Source organism: Halichoerus grypus, chromosome 1 (genome assembly GCF_964656455.1).
Source record: "Halichoerus grypus chromosome 1, mHalGry1.hap1.1, whole genome shotgun sequence".
In the NCBI taxonomy this organism is placed as follows: domain Eukaryota; kingdom Metazoa; phylum Chordata; class Mammalia; order Carnivora; family Phocidae; genus Halichoerus; species Halichoerus grypus.
Genome location: NC_135712.1, coordinates 25762569 through 25785526, shown reverse-complemented (window position 1 = coordinate 25785526; position 22958 = coordinate 25762569). Strand labels below are relative to the sequence as shown.

The window sequence follows — 22958 nt, the reverse complement described above, 5'->3', positions numbered from 1 at the left end:
TACAAAAATATGTAATTCCTCATTCCTCTATGCTAACCATGACACTGCATGCTGACTTCCACTATAACATTTATACGTGTAGTCACTATTACATTTCTTTCTCCACACTGGACTGTGAACCCCTGGAGTAACACTCTGACCACAGCCACACCCAGTGACTTGGACATGGTTTTCAGGGCTGAGCTATAGATACCTTCATTGCTTTGAGGATTTATATTTTCCCCTTCCATTCAAAAGCCCAGCAGTGACTGTTTCTTTAGGACACATAGCTAGTGGTGAATCTCACAGGTACAGACCCTCTATGAGATTAACTGCCCCTGGCCCTGCAATAAATTAGTAATTTAATGGTAATAGAAGGAAAAATAAAGTGGTAGACATCATTATAGTTATTGTGGAATTCTACTTCCCTAAGTAGGCTGGACTTCATAATCCTTCAGGTCTTTCTAAGTGCTGGAATTCTTATTCTGCAAGACTTGTTCTTCCTGTAGCAGGATTTACCTTCTTTTTTTTTTCCAAGAAAACAGTCCAATAAATGTTCAGAGTATACTTGTGGCTTGTAAAAACCAAAGACAGGGAGGTGTTATAGGAAACTGTACCGCTCATTAAAATCAAAGGATTTTATTTAACAAATCCTGGTGCATTTAAGGCATCACAATGGGAAAATACCAATTCTATTGAAACTCATTATAAGTATGTCCTCAGGGTTCCTATCAGGGACCAGATGAAACTCTTATGAACTTCTTTCCAATACTCCAGATTAAACTCTAACACCTTTGGAGGGACTGATACAATAAAAACCAAGTCAAGTTATGGAAAATTGTCTTTGTAGGTTTTAGGATGCTTTATTTCTAATAGAAACTATAGATCACACATAGATGATTGCAAAGACATACATACATTTACATCCAGGAAATTCCCAAGTATTCAGAATATTTGTAGTGATGGTTTTCTCCGGAGCTGCATTCTGAGATTGAAATCAGTTGGGAAAACCGTGCTTCAAATATTCTCTTCAATTTGCTCCTGTGGCAATTTAGTCAAACAACCTGCTTGGAAGTAATCTATTTGCAGAACCGAGGTGGGGAAAAACCTGCCACATCATATAATTCACTGAGCAGATTTTGGCTCCCACTTCGCCAATCCATCTTGAATAGTGGCTAGTGCCCTGCATCTAGCAATACATATGATCAAGCAATTTAGCACAAAAAGAGAAAGGCCCCACAACTTGGCATCCCCGTGGACATTAATCTTTGAGAAAACCAAATGGATCTAACTTTTGCCAGAGTTTAATAGCAAAGCTGTCACATTTTACACAAGTGAGTATCGGGTCTGTTAGCGAAAGGAGAAGGGGCCAGGAGAAGCGGAGGGGAGGAGGTGGGGCTGCTGACTGCACTCTTTTCAAAGCGGTTCCAGTTTTCAGGGGAGGGGCCGGGATGCTCCGCATAGCGGGAGAGATGAAGTAGTTAAAAATTATCGCCAGCGAGGGGCCGGAACCTCGGGATGCGGTATATAAGAGCGCGCCTCCAGCGCAGAGCTGCTGTTGTTGCTGCCACCGCCGTGAGAGCCGGGACTAGGCACACGGGCTCAGCCCCTCGCTAGCCAGAGGCCCGGGAGAGGAGCAAAGGGGTCGGGTGGGGTCCAACCCGGGGCTCCTGCTTCACCCCCCGGGCAGACACGGGGCCCTCTAACTTCTGTTTCCTCTCCTTCAACGCGCACCAGCCGGGTTGTGCGCTCTAGCCCAGCACACCCGCGCGCTGCAAGGGCGCGCCCCGCTCCAGGCCCGGCCAAAGACGATGAGTGCAGGGGGCCGGCCAGCTGGGCTCGGGCGGGAGTAGGGTCCTGCGGGGAGGCAGGGAGGCTCAGAGGTTAGAGCTCCGGCTGCGCGGCGGGCAGAGGTCTTCTTTTCTCCACGCACACCTGCTGCTGTGGCCGCGCCGCGATGAGCCGCGTGGTCTCACTGCTGCTGGGCGCCGCGCTGCTCTGCGGCCACGGAGTTTTCTGCCGCCGGGTGGTCAGCGGTGAGTCAGGGGGCTGCCCGCCGAGCGGACGAGCCAGGAGAGGGCACCGCGGGGTGCGCGGACGAGGGCGGTGCGGGGCCGCCTGTTCTGGGGTCAAGGCTCTCCCGGAGGTGGGAAACCTGTGCGGGGTAGGGGGCCGGGAGGAGCCGGGGGCATGGCGGGGAAGGGGAATAGATGGCGGTTTGCTTTCTTCCCTGCCCCCCAAAAACAAGCGCAGAGAAAAGTTTAAATTTTTTGGAAGTGCCTGGTTCAGTAGCTGCGAAGCGAGCTCTGTTACAGCGTTTTCCAAGAGTAATTTTCACTTTCTTTGTAAGAGTTGGCCACAGGGCAGGGCTTGGCACCTGCAAAAGGGGTGGGGTACCATGGAGTGGGCAGAGGAAGCCCAAAGCCATAAGAACCGCAGAAATGCCACCCCCTGTTGGCCTGGCTTGACTTCAGTCCCCGCACTGTGTTCACTTGGATGGTTTCCGAGGCTAGACCTGCTCGCTGTGGCTCGCTCAGTCTCCTGGGCATGTATGCAGCCTTTGTTCTCAGGGAGTGCTGACAAAAGAAGAGGGGACTTACTGGTCATTGTGTGTAGACACCTTTCCTTTGCACACCTTATTCCAAGTTGGGGACTTTTCAGAAAAGGAAGACCGGTCGAGTTGGGCTGGGGTGTACATGGTAATGAAAACAGGTTCGTGCACACAGTAGGTGCCCAATTAGGTGGGTCGAGTCAGTGCAAGGGAAATGGATCGGAATTGGCAAGCTTCCAAGCATTCGCTCTGATTTTTCTTTTTCTTCGACTTTCACTGTTCTATTGTTGAGCAATTTATATCGCATTCACCCTCCTTACTTTTTGGGACGGTCTCTTAAAAAAAAACAACAACAGGAAGATTCTCAAAAACTTAGGATGAATGAATAGTGCCTTACATGAAAATTGAACATAACTATCCCTATTGTAATTTCTTGCAATGCTAATTAAAGTGTTGCAATAAATATTTGTTGAATGTATGTGGGAATGTGTTTTAAGTGTGGGCTTTTTTTAACGTAAAAAGCACAAAATCCTTTTCACATTCTGTTCATCTGTATAACAGGTGTCACTAAAGGTAGGGATAGATGACAGATGACATCAACTTAATCTGTAGTGAAGCCAGACCTTTAGAAACTGGCATATTAAGCTTAATTGTTGCTGATCTCCCCCTCAGCAATATGTGATCTTCTACATCTTAAGAATATAATTCTTCAGTGTCTAGTTATCAATCACTCACTGCTGACTTTTTTGGTCCTCTGGAGATACTGGAATCAAATACACTGTGAACTGTTATTTGGACATGCATGCTGCTTACATTTGGGAGGCAGGGAGAGAAAATCAGGCTCTTTATATTGATAAAATGAAAACTTTACAGTACCAAGTAAGGATGTTACAGGAGCCATACATTAGATCTCTTTCCCCCTAATTTAGCTTTGAAGAAAAAGTTCACTATATAGATTTGAATGTGTAAATTGCATATTTGACTGCCTATGTGTCTATGAGAATTACTCTTACAAATGAATGAGCAGCAGAGATCAGGCTTTTAGCATATGGTGTGTTTTAAACACATAAAAACATTTCATTGCCTTAAATAGTATCCTTTTGGTATATTCTTGTTTGTATGCCATAAACTTTGCAAGGGAGAAGAAAAAATATATAAAGTAAAAACAGAACTTAAAATATTGTTGATGAAAAGTTTATTTTGTGTTCCGTTATTGCATAAATTGTTGCAAACCTTTTGTTGTGTTTTCCTGTGAAGTATTTATAGGCATCTTGTAGGTGACATCTGGAAAATTTCTAATTAATTGAACATGATCTATTTGATTTAGCATAAATGATGATGTTTACTTGATATCAAAACAATTACTTAGTTATGTTTTTCTTATGAATAATTTAATTGCCTTTGGCCATAAAAATTCACATTAAAATTGGACCATTATAAGTTTGTGACTTTATCCTTTGAAGACGATTTAAAAAAATATATTTTAGCCACAATAGTATGAGTACAGACAGTCTAAAACATGACATGTTGGAAGTAGTAGTTTAATGTCTGCCTGATCCAGTGTTAAGTTCTGAGTGGTGCATCAACTTTTACCTGCCACTGGGGACCAAAACTCTACTCTAGTGTCTGTCAAATGAAACAAGCTCTTTGGGGCTGTTATTAGGAACATACTTATAACATATGGAATGCATTTTCTGTTTTTGTTAAATATCAGTACAGCTATTTGTAATTTCTATGTAGTGTACCAGAATAATTACTTTCCCCAGAAAATAGACAGGAACTCACAAAATAATCCTTTATAGAAATTTTCTTCATTTTAGTATTTTAAAATATTCAATAAGATACTTTCCAATACTTTTAAATACCTCACTGTTTTAAAAGCTGATAACATTATTTATAAATGAAATAAAAATATTTTAACAAGAAATAAACTTTCAAACTTCAGCATCATAATCTGCCCCATAAGAGTGAATAGCATCTAGCAGTAATAGGAAAGTATTTTTATAGGTTAGTGGTCATGCTTATTTTGATGCATGAATATGTAATAAAATATATAACCATGAGAGTAATTTAATGAATTAGAGTATTTAATGAAAGAGTACTTAATGAATTTATGAGTCAAAGTTGGGAAGTACTTTTAGGATTTTAGATTTGTACCGATTTGTTGCTGAACACAGATATGTAGAGAATATTTGTGGGGAGTACAATCATTTAATTCTGTGACTTGACTGGTAGATAATGACATCTTTAGGACAAAAATAAGAGGATTTTACTTATGCGGACATGGATATATATGAAAAAGAAGTGTTCAGGGGTGCCTGGGTGGCTCAGTTGGTTAGGCCTCCAACTTGGTTTCAGCTCAGGTTTCTCAGGGTCATGGGATCAAACCCCACACCAGACTGCATGCTGGGCATGGAGCCTGCTTGAGATTCTCTCCCTCTGCTCTCCCCGCCCCCCATTTCCTCTCTTAAATAAAGAAATAAATCATAAAAAAAAAGAGTGTTCAAAATTCAGGTTTCTAAGGTCTGAAGAGCATGTGGGTATTTTCAAACATTTGAAGTGTTTTGAAGTAACGTGTGTGTGTTATGCTTTTTAGTCTTGCTTTTTCTTTTTAGTGTACACAGCAGTGATTCACAACCTGTTACGCAGCTAAAGGGCATTAAGTGTATTTCATGGTCCCTCCAAATTTCTGCAGAAATCTTTAATATGTATTAATTTGAACTCATTCAAATTGGCCTGCATTTTATTTAGGAGACTGGGAGATTTAGACACATCCCTTTTGTTTGTGCAGATGCCACAGAATTATGCAAATCCATGTGTGGTGACCAGTAGTCTATAGGTTATTGTAATAGCAAGGGAGATAGAAAAAAATCTGCTGAGCATATCCCATCCTGTGGTACTATTCCATGACATCATCAAAAGCATAAAGTGATGACAGTGCGATTTTCAAAGATGCAATTACCTTAAGTATCTCTTGGGCAGGAAAGGAACAAATTAATCTTATTACTAGTCATTTAATAAATTACACATCTATCATAGCCATTACTCCTTAACTGCTATTTTTCATCATTTTATAGTTTTGTTTTTAGAACTCTTTTTCCTGAGGCTGGCAATATCTATTACATTAATGTTAAAAAAGAGGTGGTATTGTATTAAGGAGTCCAGAGTGGAAATCCAGCTGATGTTCTCACTAACAATTTTTACTTTTTATAACAGATTTCTGTGCTGGGCACTTGGCACACAGGTGGATCGTTGTACACAATTGGCAGGCGAGATTGTTTCTTTCACTCTTGTAACATTACTGGTAATATAACAGGCCTGACAACTTGACTCCAGTTGCACTCCTGGTAATTGGGAAAAATTCATCTTGGCTTTGCTTTATTTAGAGAATGAAAGGGCTAGATGAAAAAAATACTTAAGGCTAGATATGGTTTGAGAATCTGAGATAGATGTTGCAATATTAATCCTGTGTCTAAATGTTCAGTGATAGAAAATCCATAATCTGCTTAGAAAAACAAACTCTCAATACACAAGCCCTTGCACATATCAGCAGTGTTAATCAATAACAGATCAATGCTAATAATTATAAGCTAGAAAACATGAATAATGTATATATTCATCAATCTCTTTATTTCATGAAATATTTCGCTTTAGAAAAAATACTACGTTTGTCTACGGAGGCAGCCTAGACATCTGGGTAAAGGCATGGACTGTGGGGCCAGAGAGACTGCCTGCTTCTAAACCCTGATTTATGAGCTGTGTGAATCTAACTTTTTAAAATAGGATGGGAGCTACATGATGTGACCTACAGCACAGGGCTGTTGGAGGGTGAAGGGGTTCGAACAGATTTGTGCAGACGGGGTCATGCACAGAGAGTTGGTGCCAAGAAGCTGAGCGGGAGCTCAGAGTGCAGGCCCTGTGCCTGGAACTGAGACCACCTAGAGGAAACACAGCTTCTTCTAGCTGAATAGCCTATATCACCAGGAGAGAACATCTTTTCCCAATTTACCCAAAGGTGTGGATTGTGTTAGCAGTGAGAATCTCCATGCTAAACTATTCATAGATGTCTGGCTATTATTCTTATCAGTACTTCTTTAAAACTCCTTTTTAGGTGAGAAAGCTCTTTTTTAGCTGAGAAAACCAGGAAAGTTTAAGTAATGTTCCCAAGCGTACCCACAGTTCATTATAGCTCTGGGATTCAAAGCCAGTTCTTTTTGATTGAATGCTTTAACTTTTGAGTCACACAGTCACTTGGTTTACCATTTGTTATTTAGATCCCAATTTTAAATATGCAAATTTAAAAAAATGAGTTCCATTCCCTTCTTAAAGCTTGTGGTATTTCCCAGCGGGGAGAGGTAGGACTCCCAGCTGCCCCCACCATCCACAAAATGACCCAGGACTACAGTTTTGAGTTTGTTTATCAATGCAAGAAAATAGATTCCAGCACACTCATACTAGTGCATTATGCATTTAATTGCACTATAAAATCTCTGCTACAAAAATGAAAGTTTATTATAACAAAATTTTTTTTTTATTAAAAATCATTCTTAAGAAGTTGGTGGACTACTGAACACTGTAAGGAGAACACTGCTCGAAAGCATTTCTTTTTAGTTCAAAAGTGTTGGCATTGCTATCAAAGATCATGTCATAGCATATAATGTTGGATCAGCCTATTTAGCAATGTGATTTGGGAGAGAGTAAGAAAGAATTATGAGAAACAAATTATTTTGTGGGATTCCGGTAAAATGTCCAAAGTTCAGTCAGTCAGGTTTGGGGAAGACTTATCATGTAGATTCTCTTTTGTACAACTTTTTTTTTTCTTTTTGTAACTAAAAGTAGATCATGATTGAACCATAGAAATTCATAAAATATTTTCTGTGCTTTTATTTGAAAATCATGATATAAATTCAATATTCAATATTGATAATATATGATTATAGTGTAAGGTATAAGGAAAATCTTATTACTTTACTAACAGAGGACTCAACTGTCAGAAAGTTAATAAATATAAGCAAAATAAAACTGAATCATAGATCCTTTCTATTCAGGAAGAAAAAAGTAAACTGCCATAACTTTATGAGTTTGGCCCCACTTTTATATCAATGCCAAAAGTATTTACTGCCAATATTTAGCTCTAAAGGACTAAATTTTCATGACTAAGACAAAAGACAAAACCATCTATTCATGGGAATAGTAGAATAGCAGAATCTTAGCAGTGACAGTGATAGGAATGTTTTTTTTTTTTAAAGATTTTATTTATTTATTGGACAGAGAGAGACACAGCGAGAGAGGGAACACAGCAGGGGGAGTGGGAGAGGGAGAAGCAGGCTTCCCGCGGAGCAGGGAGCCCGATGTGGGGCTCGATCCCAGGACCCTGGGATCATGACCTGAGCCGAAGGCAGATGCTTAGCGACTGAGCCACCCAGGCGCCCCGATAGGAATGTTTATTTTAGTAGGCAGTACTGAGAATTATCTCTAAATAAAAGTGCATGTGTACGTATGTAGTTCTGTATACATCTGTGTATAAATTTAATAGGTGTAGAATCCGAGGTGGAAGTCCTAGGTGACATTTAATAAATTGTTAGTACCAAGGTTGCTTTAGTGTAATAAACACTGTTACATGGTTATCTGAATATTCATCTAAATATTTTATGGTTGGTAGAAGAGTAGATGAAGTAGATGTAGTAGTGGAAGATTTGAATTCCTATTGTTCCAAATAGTCAATGGAAGATTTTATCTGAATGAAACATTTAAAGATCAGAGAAAAAGAAATTCCCCATGTGATCTCACAGAATGAGAAGAGAGGTAATCATAATGGTTCTCTAGGAAGATTAGCCTTTACAGAAGTGGGAAAAGTGGCTTCCAGATCTGTATTAATGGAACTTTTCTGGGAATTAGGGCAACATTTGTTTCCCAGCTGTTGGAGTTCCCCTGCCATTTCGGCCAAATGCGATCAGCTGAAATGGTGGTGAGCGTTCAGCAGCTCCTTTTGCTTGATTTTGCTACGGCTTGGACCATGTTTGCACAATAAGGCGGTAGCTGGTAGTGAAACAGAAGTGGATGTCAAGAAACCCACAGCGTCAGCTTTAACTGATTATATATGAATGGTAATAAAAACTGGGCCACGTATCTGTAATTTTCGGAAAACAGCCTTGCTAGATCTGAACCGCTAGTGACTTTTCAGTCAAAATCTGAGGACACAGCTGATATTCAGCAAATACTTTGGAGTGAATATCTACCTGTTCTGGTGGTATTTGGCCACTATTCTGATTCTTTGACAGTCTCTCTGCTTTGCAGACGCCCCGGTCTCTACCCCCTCACCCATGACCCTGGACCACTCCATCATCACAGCCAAGGGGGAATGCCTGTCACAGTGCCACGGCCAGCTAGCTAGTATCTAGGACTCACCCACTATTAGTAATTACTTTAAATTGAATCCCTGCCTTAGGTTTTTCTCTTATTAGTATTATTTCTCTGTAGACTCACATAGCGGTGTTAGGAATGTCCACATTACACTAAAGTTCTCTTAAGTATTTCATTCAAAATGCTATCTTATTTTTATAAATAAGTTAATTCCTGTCATCAATTCGGTATCCTCACCATAAAGAAATCTGTGTTGTGTTTATTTTTTAACTCATCAAAGAGAATGAGCAGAGACTTTTCACATCTAAGTCATATGTAGGCACCCTGTGAATGAGTGCTGGCCTTGGTACATAAATAATTTTTGCTCATTCAAGTTTCTAGCTAATTTTTAAAAGAATTTGGCTCCCTTTTGACATCTTGCAAAACAATCTTGTTGGACAAGTTTAATATTTCAGAAGTGCTGGAGTCAAATCCAAGTCTGAGAGTTCTTGGAGTGAAAAATTGAGCAAGTTGAAGACTCAAAGGAATGCAGTTGAGATATATTTTGAGACTTAGAAATATGTAAAGGCTGTAGAAGAAGTAAATGGAAATAGCTTGCTTTAAAAATGCAGGCACAGAACTCACTGGGCTTAATGGCATTTTTAGAATATTATCAGGAACAACCATTTTAAACAATGAAGTCATCACAAAATCTAATAATAAAGTAGGAGAAATTAAAATAAATAATTGTATTAGAATCAGCCACTGGGACTTCCATGATTATCTCTCAAGGATGATTTATTTCAGACAGATTTGTCCTCTTGAAGTCTCTTTAATTCCATTTTCCTGTGGTCATTCATACTAACGTTTTATTTTTCATTAACAATTAGTTGGGGCAGTCCATTAATTTGTTCATATTATTCAGTGTGTTGCTCCTGGGTCCAGATCACAGTTAATGAGACAGAGAGGACAACTTGCTGGCTTGCTTGCATGGCTGCAACTATTTTATTAGATGACTGTTCTCAGCTTGAGCCATGATATTGAATGCCTATCACTCAAACACTGTGGTGAGGTTAATGGCCTCCTGATTTTGGCACCCTCCTGACTCTGAGTGTCATCATAGGTCATTAATTGCTGATTCTGGGGGAGAATGGATGTGATACTGATGTTGACTCAGTGTGATGTACTGTAATTAAGAGTACAAAGCTTGAATGCTGTATTTTTTAGCCAGTGTTTAAGTACAATAACACTCCCCTTCCTCCACTACTGACAAATTTTCTCCATCAGCTACAAAATTAAATACCTGCTGAAAAAACCTTCAGTCCCAACAAGAATAATGTTCATGCAGACAAATCTTAAGAAAGCAGTAGAGCTCTGCCTTAATTTCTTAGCATGAAGTAATTTGACTTAATTTTACATAAAATACTTGGTAGTCTGTTTTCTGAGGTCAAATCTAAACTGAAATCGGAAAAAGGCGAAGAAAGTAATAGAGGCTGTGGGCAGCAGGTTGGGAATAAGAAACAGTGACAGAGAGGGATGCATGGCAGTTTTTAAAGTTGACAGCAGAGATCAGAAGTGAACCAAAGAAACTAATGAAAAACAAAACAAAACAGGATGGCGTTCTGGAGCTCGTCTCTATGATTTGGCATACTTGTCTGGTGGTATAAGGGGGCGGAAGTAAATCAAGAGTCAGATGCTCACCCGACTGAACCACACAGGTGCTTCTAATTTAGGGAAAGTTGAAAAGAAATGCAGTGTTACCACTTTCAGACTCATAAAAGAAATAATTTCAACTAGTTTATTGGGCATTTTTTAGGTTAAATTTGAAGAAGTCATTCTATTTAATATGGCTTCATTTAATACATAAATGGAGACTCTAAAGCTGAAAAATTATTTGTTCTCATATATGTCACCTAATTTGTTTTTAGCTAATGATTTAACTGTCTTTGAAAGACAAGTTTGGCCAAATTTCAGTTTACCCTGATCTCTATCCAAGTTATCAGAGATTGACAACAATTAGCAATTGATGAGATTTTAATAGCTCCTTTCATTATCTTATGTGTTTGTTTCACATTTAAAATGCATTTCTTTTTTGTTTATCTAAGTATTTGATTCTTAGTTCAGGGGTGCCTGGGTGGCTCAGTCGGTTGAACATCCAACTCTTGTTTCTGCTGGGGTTGTGATCTCAGGGTTGTGAGATCCAGCATGACCCCCACACATAGGTTTTGGAGTCTGCTTGAGATTCTTTCTCCTCCTCCCTTCCCCTCCCCCTCTGCCCCCCCATCCCTCCTGCCCCCCGCAGTTCATGTGCACTCACTTTCTCCCATTCTCTCTCTCTCTCTCAAATAGATAAAATCTTAAGTTCAAATTTGGGAAATTTTATTTGGAGTTTATTTATTTGTCAGAGAGAGAGAGAGCACAAGCAGGGGGAGTGGCAGGCAGAGGGAGAAGCAGACTCCCCACTGGGCAAGGAGCTTGATGTGGGACTTGATCCCAGGACCCTGGGATCATGACCTGAGCCGAAGGCAGATGCTTAACCAACTGAGCCTTTACCTAGGCATCCCTTATTTGGAGTTTATAACTCATTTGAGATGTCTGTGTAAAAACAGAGAAGTCATTGGTTGAACAACTGGAGCTCACACACAGCATGTCCTATAAAACCAGAAAATATTCAGAGAATTGGCAATGAGAATTTTTTCAAAGATTACTCTAGAGTACTCTAGAAATCTATCCTGTCACTTCTAATGCCGTATTTTATTAACAAGTTATTACTAGAATTACCTTCATTCTGGGCTTTATTAACTTCCAATTTTAATGTATTTGCTTTCATGTATATACAATAAAAGTGAATATTTACACCTTAAATTTGCCACCTTATATCTTTTTCATGATACCCTCTATGCATTGCTTTTTTTCACTTTACTTGTTTTTAAAAATTAAATTATTTTATGAATTATTTTTCTTTCATAATTTTGACCTTTTAGCTCTCTTTGCTCTATATACCTGAAATTTCTCTAGCTACTTTCATTTGCTGTGGTAATTAGTTTGTATCTAAGCCAGAAGAATCATGAGTTCCCTTAACAAAAATTTTCTTGAAGTACGGTGTTTCAAAGTTTGTATTACAAGTTTACTAGGGAATCAATTTGCTTTTATAAATTGAAAGTAATAATTTAAAAAATAAACCTTAGGAAATGATTCAATGGAAGAATCAGTCTTGGGAGAGTATATCCTGTATTGATTGGTTCTTTAATCTTAATTCATAGTAGCGTTATGAATATAGTGCAGATAATCAATGCATAGCATCTTTTTTTCAGGCCAAAAGGTGTGTTTCGCTGACCTCAAGCATCCCTGCTACAAAATGGCCTACTTCCATGAACTGTCCAGCCGAGTGAGCTTTCAGGAGGCACGCCTGGCTTGTGAGAGCGAGGGGGGAGCCCTTCTCAGCCTGGAGAATGAAGCAGAACAGAAGCTAATAGAAAGTATGTTGCAAAACCTGACAAAACCAGGAACGGGGATTTCTGATGGTGATTTCTGGATAGGGCTTTGGCGAAACGGAGAGGGGCAAACATCTGGTGCTTGCCCAGATCTCTACCAGTGGTCTGATGGAAGCGGTTCCCAGTACCGGTGAGTAGGGATCCTGCAGAGTTGGATGTTCTCTGGGGTGCTCAAAACGGAGAAGGGAGATTTCTGTTCACCTGTAGAGGATGTCAGAATAGAAGAGGCCAAGTGGGTGATGGGGAATAAGGAGGGCACTTGTTGTCATGAGCACTGGGTGTTATATGGTAGGGATGAATCACTAAATTCTACTCCTGAAACTGGTATTACACTCTATGTTCACTAACTGGAATTTAAATAAAACCTTGAAACAAAAAGCAAAACGAAAAGAATAGAATGGGTGAAATCACTTGGAGGTGTTCCTGTTGCTCTGTTTACAGAAACTGGTATACCGATGAACCTTCCTGCGGAAGTGAAAAGTGTGTTGTGATGTATCATCAACCAACGGCCAACCCAGGCCTTGGGGGTCCCTACCTTTACCAGTGGAACGATGACAGGTGCAACATGAAGCACAATTACATCTGCAAGTACGAACCAGGTAGGAAATACCATAAATAGGTATAGCAGATTTTGTGCATATTTGCTTAATAGTTTTGATCTTCACTATTTCTATTTAGGCTTCGCTGCCTATGGCTCTTTGTTTTTCTCTGTGTTTCTCTGCTGTGAAACCTGGACTTTATTTGCAGCTTGTGATAGTGCTCGGTGTCTTGAAATATACTTTATGTTATAGAGCAAACTGCCCAATCAGTTAAGCGGAAGGGGTTAACTAGAACCCATCTGGAGACGTGTCTTTAAGAGAAAATAACATGTCTAATGTTAAGGTCAAATTGTGTTTTTGCAAACAGATTTTTACAAAGAATAAATATCTATTTTAAAATATTTTAAATATTTAGTGTAACGGGTGTGAAGTAGGTATAAGTCACCAAAGCACCTAGAGATTTACACATGTGAGCAACAGATCGTTGGATGATTATCCGATGCATTTAAGGGAACAAAGCAACTTCCTCCTGGAACATTAGCTTCTCATTTGTAGGCATTGCTGCTTCACATGTGCTCCTCAATGGAAGTCAGACTGATGCTAGCTCACTGAGCCACAGTGGAAAAAAAGTAGGGGCATTTGCCATGGTCTTCCTTTTTTGTCATTCTTTGGAATCTGCCCCCTTAGATAGCTTTTGTTTGAAATCTCCAATTTCTTGCCATGTGCAACGTGGGAAGATTGCATTGACCTGAGCTACACTGGTGGGGTTTCCTGTGGACATAGTAAATCTGAATCACTTTGAAGAGGACAGTTCCACTAAATTAATATTTGACCAAAAGTAGAGACTAATCAAAATTATGTAAACTAATTTTTTTAATCACCTAATAAAGTCAAACTGGACACTTAGGCTTTGAGAGTTTTTTTTGATGTTTTTCTCCTCCTCAGTGTTGGGAAATGTCATTTTAAGTCTTCTGAGGGGCTATCTACTTGACCTCATAATGTGTTCATGGAAGGCAATTATAATCAAGTACTGCTATTTCCATTATTCTCTTGAAATTACATGATTCCTTTCTCGTAAGACCTTAAAGCACAAGGGATTATTTGGATTAGATTTACCCTTCTTTTATATTTATCCTGCTCTTCAGTATATTAGCCAGCTTTCTGTATCCCCGGTGAGTTTATTCTTTAAAGCCCTAAATCCATCATCACCCTCTTAGAAGCCTTTGCAAAGCCAAATCTGTTAGGCACTTATGTTCTTTGTCTTTATTTTTTTTCTTGGAAAAATATAAAGTTGAAATCCTCTGATATTTTCAATCGGTGATACTATGTACTTGAAACTATTGAATGAAACAAAGTATGTTATAGAGTATTCTTAATATTTCTTTCTCCTTTCTTTGTGCTTTTAGGTAAACTATTTGGCCCTTCATACATTTGTTTATTTTATTTTTATTTTGAATTGCTACTTACCAAATTATTCAGGACACTGTCAAGCCCAGAATCTTCTTTACTTGTTTTGTGTAGGTAATCTGGGTTCATATTATTCATGGAAGAGCATTTAAGATAAAGAATTATTTTTTCTTTATCTTCTATATTTTGCCTAAATCTTCAAATAATCTATACATTGTGAATAAGATTCCTTTATGTATTTTTTGTTTTTGATGCACATGTACAGTTTTATAGTTATAAATATATAGCTACATTTATGATCTTATTAATGTAGTTAGAATTTTTAGTCTTTATTTTAATTTAAATATTTATTTTATTTTTTTCTTTATTCTGATATTCTAAATATTCTAAATATTTATTTCTTTATTTTAATTTAAATATTTATTTTCTATCTGTTAACCTTCCTTGAGCTTAGTGTTTTATTTATGGAGGATGCTGGTTTGATTAAATTTCTTGCTTATTTAGTCAGTGCTCTTTTAGTTGAGAATTAGTTTTTGGTGGTGAGGGGGTTGGAGGAGTAAGCCATGGGATTTATTAAAATTTATGAATTAGAACACCAATTATTTTGAACTTTATTCTCCAACTACCAGAAGTGCTGTGTGGTTTGAACTTAGTCTCCTCTTTCTGCCCCCTACATACCATCTAATAATATGACTAATGATATCTGAAGTGGTAAACAATTAACATAGTTATGAAGAAACTGAATAACTCACTAATTGGTTTTCTCACTCTCTTCTCCATTTTTGGTTATTGCCCCGTGAGTCACTTATCTATTCTTTGTGTCTATCAGTGTTATCCTAAGACATTTTTATGGGGATACTTCTGAATCTCATTTTTGTACTTATTAAAATTGCATTATGCGCTCTTGTTCTTAGACATTAAAAATAGTGTATATGGGTTAAGTTTCTAAAATGTTGTTAATCAGAAATTATATCAATTTAAAGATTATTAAGATTATTGTTTTAAAACAACCAATTCTATGTTGATAAATTGCATAATATCTGTCATATTTGTGCAGCAAGCAGCATAGAGTGCCTGAGTTCTGTAGAAAAATGAGTGTAGGGTAGGACTGTATCTAAAACCAACAGGAGGCTATTGAAGTGTTAGGGTGAAATATGTTTAGAAGAATAATAAATATTATTACAGGACAGCCTATGATAAAGCTCCAATAAAGAAAGACTACGTGGCCATATTAGAGCAGCCAACATAGTATTAAAAATGATTTAGCATGCTAAACTAATGTAAAATCTGCATGTGTTTTTTTCTCTTCCATCAATTGACAAACATAAACAGAGAATTATATTTTTGAAAAAAATGAAGACAAGTTACAAGTTTTTTTCTTATTGATTCAATTTACTTTCAGTGAACTATTAATTTACCAAATAGTGCCCTAGGGGAAAAAATAGGCAGCACAGCAATACCAGATCATGGTAAGAAATTTTGACATTGTTAAATTGTATAACCATTGAAGAGATCTTGTCTCATAAAACCAAGGAAAGAAAAGACTTGCAAGCCTTAATTTTTTATTATTTTTTTTAAAGAAATAGACACTCCTGGAAAGCACATTTAAGTATGGCATTGTTCTTCTAGGACAGAAACGGGCTTTAGAACGTTGTTACTTGAATCATCCATTCCAAATGCAATCCATGTGTAGTCATCTGATGATTATTACTGCAAGGAGAAACCTAAATATTATACTGATATTAATGAAGAAGTCATCTATGCTTGTCTTTGAATTGCACTTAGTGTCTCACATTGTTATAATCCTAATTCCTGCTTCTCTTTGCCTTGCTTTCTACCTGTTTGGTCATTATTGCTGGTACCAAGCTGTCATCAGTATAGACACGCCACTGATTACTAAATGCAGTTTTGGGGTTGCAAGGGTTCACCAAGGAGATCCGAGTTGTAAAGTTTTACCAAATGAAAAAAAACAAAAATAAAAAATAGATTCACCAAGTGGATACTTTATTCAAAGATAATTAAATGATGACTTCACAGTTGAAAAATTTCATATAAATATAAATTCAAGATATAATTTTTATCTGTAAATTATTCAGAAATCAAAACTCTGGTGATCACATTGTTTTATTATAAAGTTTTATTTTCATCTACATTTGTATTTCTCTTTTTTATCATTATGTATGATGCCTGTACCTATTATTTACAGAGATTAACCCAACTTCTCCTGTAGAAAAGACTTATTTTACAAATCAACCAGGAGACACCCATCAAAATGTGGTTGTTACTGAAGCAGGTAATGAATTCACATGTTTTTAACCCCTCTATCAAGAGCAGAATCTGTAATTTTAAACTCTCCTTCATGCTGGCCCTAACTTTTCATGTTGCTCGATGATATGGTGCACTGAATTTGGCCTATGGAAATTTACTTTTGAACTAATAATGCTAAGCTAGTTTTTGAACAGAAGAATCTATTTTGTTTCCTTCCTAACTTTTCACTTCAAGTAGACATATCTAGTAATAAACTAAGTAATCCACCTGGAAACCTGGATTCCCTAGAACCTTCCACATAACACATAGGCATTATGATGTAAATTGGCACATTCGGTGGCTTACCAACAGTGGTGTGCTGGTAAATGTTTAAGGAGTGGCTGATGTGGGGGTGGGTATAAAAGAAAAAGCCTGATTTGTATCCTTCAACCCAGCTGTCCCTAGCACAGCACCCTCTGCCAAAGAAAACAATGGACTCCCAGTGCAAATTGCACATTCCCTGATTGGAATTGTAAATCCCAATCAGAAGCTGCTCTTAGCATTAGTTGGGTGCTCTTTTAGCATGGTCCTGTGACCACCAGGCAGAAATCTTGATTTATCCTAGTTACTTTGTGAAGATTGAGCCAAAGACCCAAAGTCTCAGGGTCTTTCCACAGGTGATCCAAAATCCATGGAAGAGTAGGAAATACTTTCTCTTCTTCTTGACTATTATATATAAGGGATCATGATGGTATTTGGAAAAGGAATGAAAATATTTCCTTGAATCCTTAAAATCCTTGAAGTCATGTATTGGGGGCTCAAAATTAGGTGAAAGCATAGCAAGTTACCCCCCAAATACCCCATCACTAGACTTCAGTTAATATATCTTTTGTTAACAAAGGACAGGATGTGCAGTTAAATGGATAGTTTGATCTAAGTCTGGTCCACTTTGACTAGAATTGTCTAGATTGGTAATGCTGACAGCTTCTGATTTCCTAGAGAAATGCATAGTTTTCAATTTGCTTTTCTTATATGGACATGATATTAAACCTTAGTGCTTTTTACTTTTCAGGTGCCTGATTTTAAAACCAGTCAGAACATCTAAATCTAATTAAAAATGCTAGTAAATAATTACATGAGGAATATTTTCCCTCTTATGACCTTGAAAAAAATGTTTGATAAGGTGATTTTAATCTGTATGGGGCTTAAGTGTGGCAGTTTTTTATTTTATCAAGAATACCTAACGTTATCAAGTGTGATGGAACAGGATTAAAAAATGATTCATTTTAGAATTTAATTAAGATCAAGTCTTTATGCTTCTGGAATCTTGCATCTCTGGGTTATGACTGTATCATTAGTTAATATTTACTAATATTTAATATTTTGATTTAATCCCAGAGAGTCTTGCATATCATCATGGAATTGACCTTATTGGCTAGGATAATTATATAACCAATAAATCAACAATTATTTTAATAATCAGTGCTTGTTTCTCAAAGTAATAACTGAGAAGGATTAATGAAGTGAGATAGCTAAGATTATTAATATGTCATGAAAACTAGCCCCTGTCTAAATTGCAGATTTAATAATAGTTTTAGAAATATGGACATTGAATTGGAGCATGGCAACCAGTGAAGTAAGTTTTTGTTTTTAATTTTTATCAAACAAATATATTATTTCATTAGATTATTCAATATTTGGGGAAGAAACTTTCTCAGAATTCATTTATTTATAATAATTCTATTTGACCTTAAAGTTTTGGAAAATGTTTATACAATTTTAGTGTTAGAATTCTGCCTCAGCCATCTTTTTATACTAAGACTGTTTTGCTTTTTTAGGCATAATTCCCAATCTAATTTATGTTGTTATACCAACAATCCCACTGCTTTTATTGATACTGGTCGCTTTTGGAACCTGCTGTTTCCAGATGCTGCATAAAAGGTAAGTAATTCAGATATGTAGAGACAACTTGAAAAGTTTTATATAGGTTTTCCAGAACTCGTTTAAAAAATATACAATTATATTTTTAATTTGCCTTAAGAAAGTTCTGATTATCATATCTGTCCGTACAAATCCACTATATACAATCTAATAAGATAGGCCTTGATTATAGGATTCATGAATTTTCTCATGTAATATTCACAAATCATACGAAGTAGGTACTCTTTTGTTTATATTTTTCAGTTGAGAAGATGGTGGCCTAGATGGGTTACCCAGTTTGCCTTGGGTCTCATAGCTAGAGTGTGTGGTGGATCTGAAATTTGAATCCTTGTAAGCTGACTCATACGCAACTCTACCTTACTATCTCTTACTACGTATAAGCATTAATGCTAAACCTTCCAATCCTGACCCCAAGTTGTTTGCAAGACTTGATTCTTGGGTACACTCTGTAATACCTTTTCAAAATTTTAAGCCATAGGTTGTTGTTTATTTCCAAAGGATCTCTGAGTATAGGAAATAAAGTACAATAGTAAAAATAGGTCACTTTTAGTAGGCAGCTTCCTTCAAAATGATATGTCTTAATAGCAAGATTCTTGGGGGTATTCTTTTATATCTATTTAACCATATCCTTGAGTTAAAGGTGAAATTTTTTCATGTGTGTCAGTTTATCAATTAAAAAATTAATATATGAAATACGAATATGTATTAAAAGAAAAAGGAAAAGATGTTGGGTTTAAATGAGAGCATATTTGCTAGAATAAACCAGCCATCTTTGTCAGTATTTTATTTTATTTTATTTTATTTTATTTTATTTTATTTTTTGGTTCCCAAACAGGGACCTTTCTTAGTATTTTAAACAAAAACTGAGTGACTTCATCAGGGAAGGACCTGCAAATGAAGTCATATTTCTCTTTTGATTTGAGTTCATCTTCATCTGTTTCTGAAATAAACCATAAAGATCCACTAAGTAAAAAAAGCCCCAGGGGAAAAAAAAACCTTTAAATAGATGTAAACTCTAAATGGTTCACATAAATTGTTTAAAGGACACGAAGTGTGATGTACAGGTTGTTTAAATAAGACATTTTGAATAATGATAAGTAAAGCCTGGTGAATTAATACTACATTTTGTGTCCTCTGGGTTTTCCAATATATCTGGGAAACACAGTTAAAAGTTATTTGTAATATTTTGTACAGAAAAAAGATGAGAGTAAATATCTCGTTTCTTCCCTTAATTCCTGAGACTATAGATGGAAAGATGATTAGTCATTTTGAAAACCAGAGAAGTAGAGAGAGGATGTGATATAAATCTCCCCTTAATCCAGCAAACTGTTAAGGAAGAGCTGTAAATAACAAATCATCTTGAAAAAACAATTTAAAAAATATTATGCAGACATTGTCATTTCTAAAATAAAAATTGCTAAAGTTCCAGTAACTGAGGTTTCTCTAAAGTTTGTTTTTCTTCTTCCAAATAGTGTATTATTGTGGAGATTCTATTCATATGAAAGTCTTCCAGGTTTTTATACCTTTGAAGATCTGAGGAGTTTTCACTTGTTTGAAAATCTCAGAGTGAGAAAATAAACCAAAATTGAGTACCCCCAGATGCCGGAATTAGCTGTAGTGCTTAATTCATTCGTTCTTAGATCATCCCCTTTTCCTTTCTTCCAGGAAAGCAAGGAGAAACTTCACCAAAGACTCAACTCCATTATCATCTGAGTGCCTTGCAGAAAGTTTAAATTCCAATCTGGTACACATAATGGTTTATATCATTCCATGTCATGTTCAAAATAATAACTTGTTTCCTTAACTGGTAGTAACTCTTAAATGAAATACTAATGCTACACAGAAATTTAAGTTACATTAATAACTTAACCGCCTTTTATCTACCATTTGAAAAAATTTCTTGTTAAACTTTACTTGATTTATTTTTCATTCATGTTAGATGACTTCGTAGATAAAGATGTGTTGGTCTTACTTTTTTGGAAGCAAATCTCCAAAACATATAATTTAGGCATAACATTTTATTAGTAAGAAATCCACAGTTAAATTGAAGTCAGTTAAATAATATTATAGAATTGTATTGCTCAGGCTTGTTAGGAAGAGTTCTTTTCTGTTTTGGAAGGAGTTCTGCCACTTCTAGTGAACTGAGAGTAGATGGAATGGGCTACCTGTGGGGTGTGGGGCAGATCCCCATGAGGGGACTGTCTGTGGGAGGCAGGAAGTGCAGGACCCAAGGTCCAGGAACTAGAAGTGGTTAAGTGATCCAGGTGAGGGTTCATTCTCAGGAAATGAGACCCAGGAATCTAGATCTTGATGAGTAGCCTGGTAGAGGACGATTTGTGGAGATAAACTCAGGAACAGGCATTTACGCAGGAGCCTGAGAAGTGGCCATTTTATGGAAAGAGAGTGAGAAGACAGCCAGCCCTATATGGGGGGCTGGAAGTGTGGGCTTGGATTCTGTATCTGACAAGAGGGAAGTTCAGTCTCAGATCTCAAGGAACTAAGTCATCAAGGCCTGAATCTACCTTGAACTACATTGGTTGCAGAGATTGAAGGAAAACCAAACTTTCAGGGATCAGGAAAATCGAGGGGAGGGGGCGATTAGGAAGGTCCTTACACTTAAGACAAAAGCACCATTTTGATGATTTAGCATCAAATACAGCATATGTGAATGGAAGAATATCCAAAAAGCAAAATTTCAAAAATCACTGATCAAATAAAATGAAGATTTATGGGTGATTATAATGAAACTTTTTGGTATTATGTCAGACACATTTGTGTGTGTGTGTTTGAATGTGTCTGAATTCTAAACTAAGAAGGGTCAAACAGAGATCAATTAAATTTTTTTTATCATTTCACATGACCTGTTTACCATCTTCACATACTGGAATAATCTAGAATTTTTTGTAGATATGCTGGTGAGAGAAGAAAGACCCTTTTATAATAGGGGTCTGAAATATCTCCATTTGGACCAAAACATGCCTATTTCAATAAAAAGTCTCAGACGTTGAACTTACTTCTTCTTATGTTTTTCAGTAAAGGAAGAACAAAAACTAGCCCAACCCAGTCCACACTGTGGATTTCAAAAAGCACCAGAAAAGAAAGTGGCATGGAAGTATAATAATTCACTGCCTTGGCTCCAGAACAGAAAATAAGATTTTCTAATCCTGGATCTGCATCAGGAATGGCATCAGAACATTAGCTTGGAATGGCTTGAAATCTCAAAGGATCTGCAAGATGAACTGTAAGCTCCCCCTTGAGGCAAATATTAAAATAGTTTTTATATGTCTATTATTTCATTTACAAAATACGCTGTGCTAATAATGGAGTGAGACATGCTTATTTCGCTAAAGGATGCACCCAAACTTCAAGTAAATGGAATGGACCATGCTGATAAAATTGCTGTCAACACATCAGAGAAGTATATGTGTTAGAAGCAGTTATTTTTGTTTCTGTCACTTTTCATAAGTTATAATCTAGTTAATGTAATGTAAATTGTACTAAAATTTACAGTGTGCAAAAGTATTTTACCTTTACATAAGTGTTTGATAAAAATGGGCTGTTCTAGTATTTATTTTTATGGTGTTTCATTTTTCAATACATGTTGTTTTGATTAAAGAAATGTATCACTGTTTTCAACTGAATCCACACACACGTAGGTCTATTACCATAGAAGAAGTTTCTTTTATAGAAATGGTTCATCTTCTTTCAGTTTCTCTGCTCTGGGGTCAGACAATGTTTAGGAAATCTCTTCAGAAATAAGAAGCTTTTTCATTAACCGTGGTGTAAATTTACTCAAATATTTTACTTAGAGGCAAGAATTGTCTAATTTCAATTGTGCAAGACATGTGCCTTACAGTTATTTTTAGTTTAAAATTCAACAGATTTTGTAATAATAACTTTGTTAATAGCTGTATCAACAATATTACACTCAGTCTAGAACAAAACAAAAGCGGCATACACAATATAAATCATATGTCTTCACATGTTGCCTATATAACCACAAGTAGCTCTCTGAGGATTCTGGAATCAATTTAGTCCCTCCCTTGCCCACAAAACAAAGATGGTTGTTTGGGGGTGGGGATTAACACCGGAAGCAGATGGCTGCAGAGGAGGCCTAAGGTTCTCCCCTAGCTCTGTTCGGCCACTATCAGCAGGTAAAGTGGTCTCACGGTTGGGACCAGGTGCATGGTCACCATCAGTGTGGAGGTAGGCACAGCATAAGGATATTTCACCAAGGAGAGAAACTGAATTACTGTGAACATGGGCTGGAGGGCATCAGTGATCATGTGTTCGTGTTGAGGATTTGCCTGAGAGAGTGAACTGTGGCTCCTCTTGTCTTATCTTCTCTAGTTTCTTCAACGCTTGTGGCTCCTTCTCAAGAGACTTGTAACTATCTGGTCTTCAAATGTCCCTGTGTTCCTTTTAACTAAATAAAAAGTTCTTGTTTCTGAAGAATGA

General features: G+C 37.1%; 1 protein-coding gene across 5 annotated transcripts in view; it reads left to right on the top strand.

Annotated features, from left to right (window-relative positions):
- Positions 1 to 22958, top strand: part of CHODL (chondrolectin) — a 175186-nt gene extending 152228 nt beyond the window's left edge. The window contains exons 1-8 of one of the 5 annotated variants that reach the window (XR_013442136.1): positions 1549 to 2015; positions 12187 to 12496; positions 12808 to 12965; positions 16519 to 16605; positions 18398 to 18500; positions 18744 to 18830; positions 20166 to 20244; positions 21534 to 21551. Coding sequence is in view for 3 of the 5 variants with exons in the window: in XM_036113977.2 (XP_035969870.1) it covers positions 1937 to 2015; positions 12187 to 12496; positions 12808 to 12965; positions 16519 to 16605; positions 18398 to 18500; positions 21534 to 21618 (822 nt within the window). In the remaining 2 variants the exon portion in view is untranslated. Of the gene's footprint in view, positions 1 to 1548; positions 2016 to 12186; positions 12497 to 12807; positions 12966 to 16518; positions 16606 to 18397; positions 18501 to 18743; positions 18831 to 20165; positions 20245 to 21533 lie in introns of those variants that run through there. The other 4 variants (XR_013442125.1, XM_078057390.1, XM_036113977.2 and 1 more) reach the window with 4 other exon arrangements.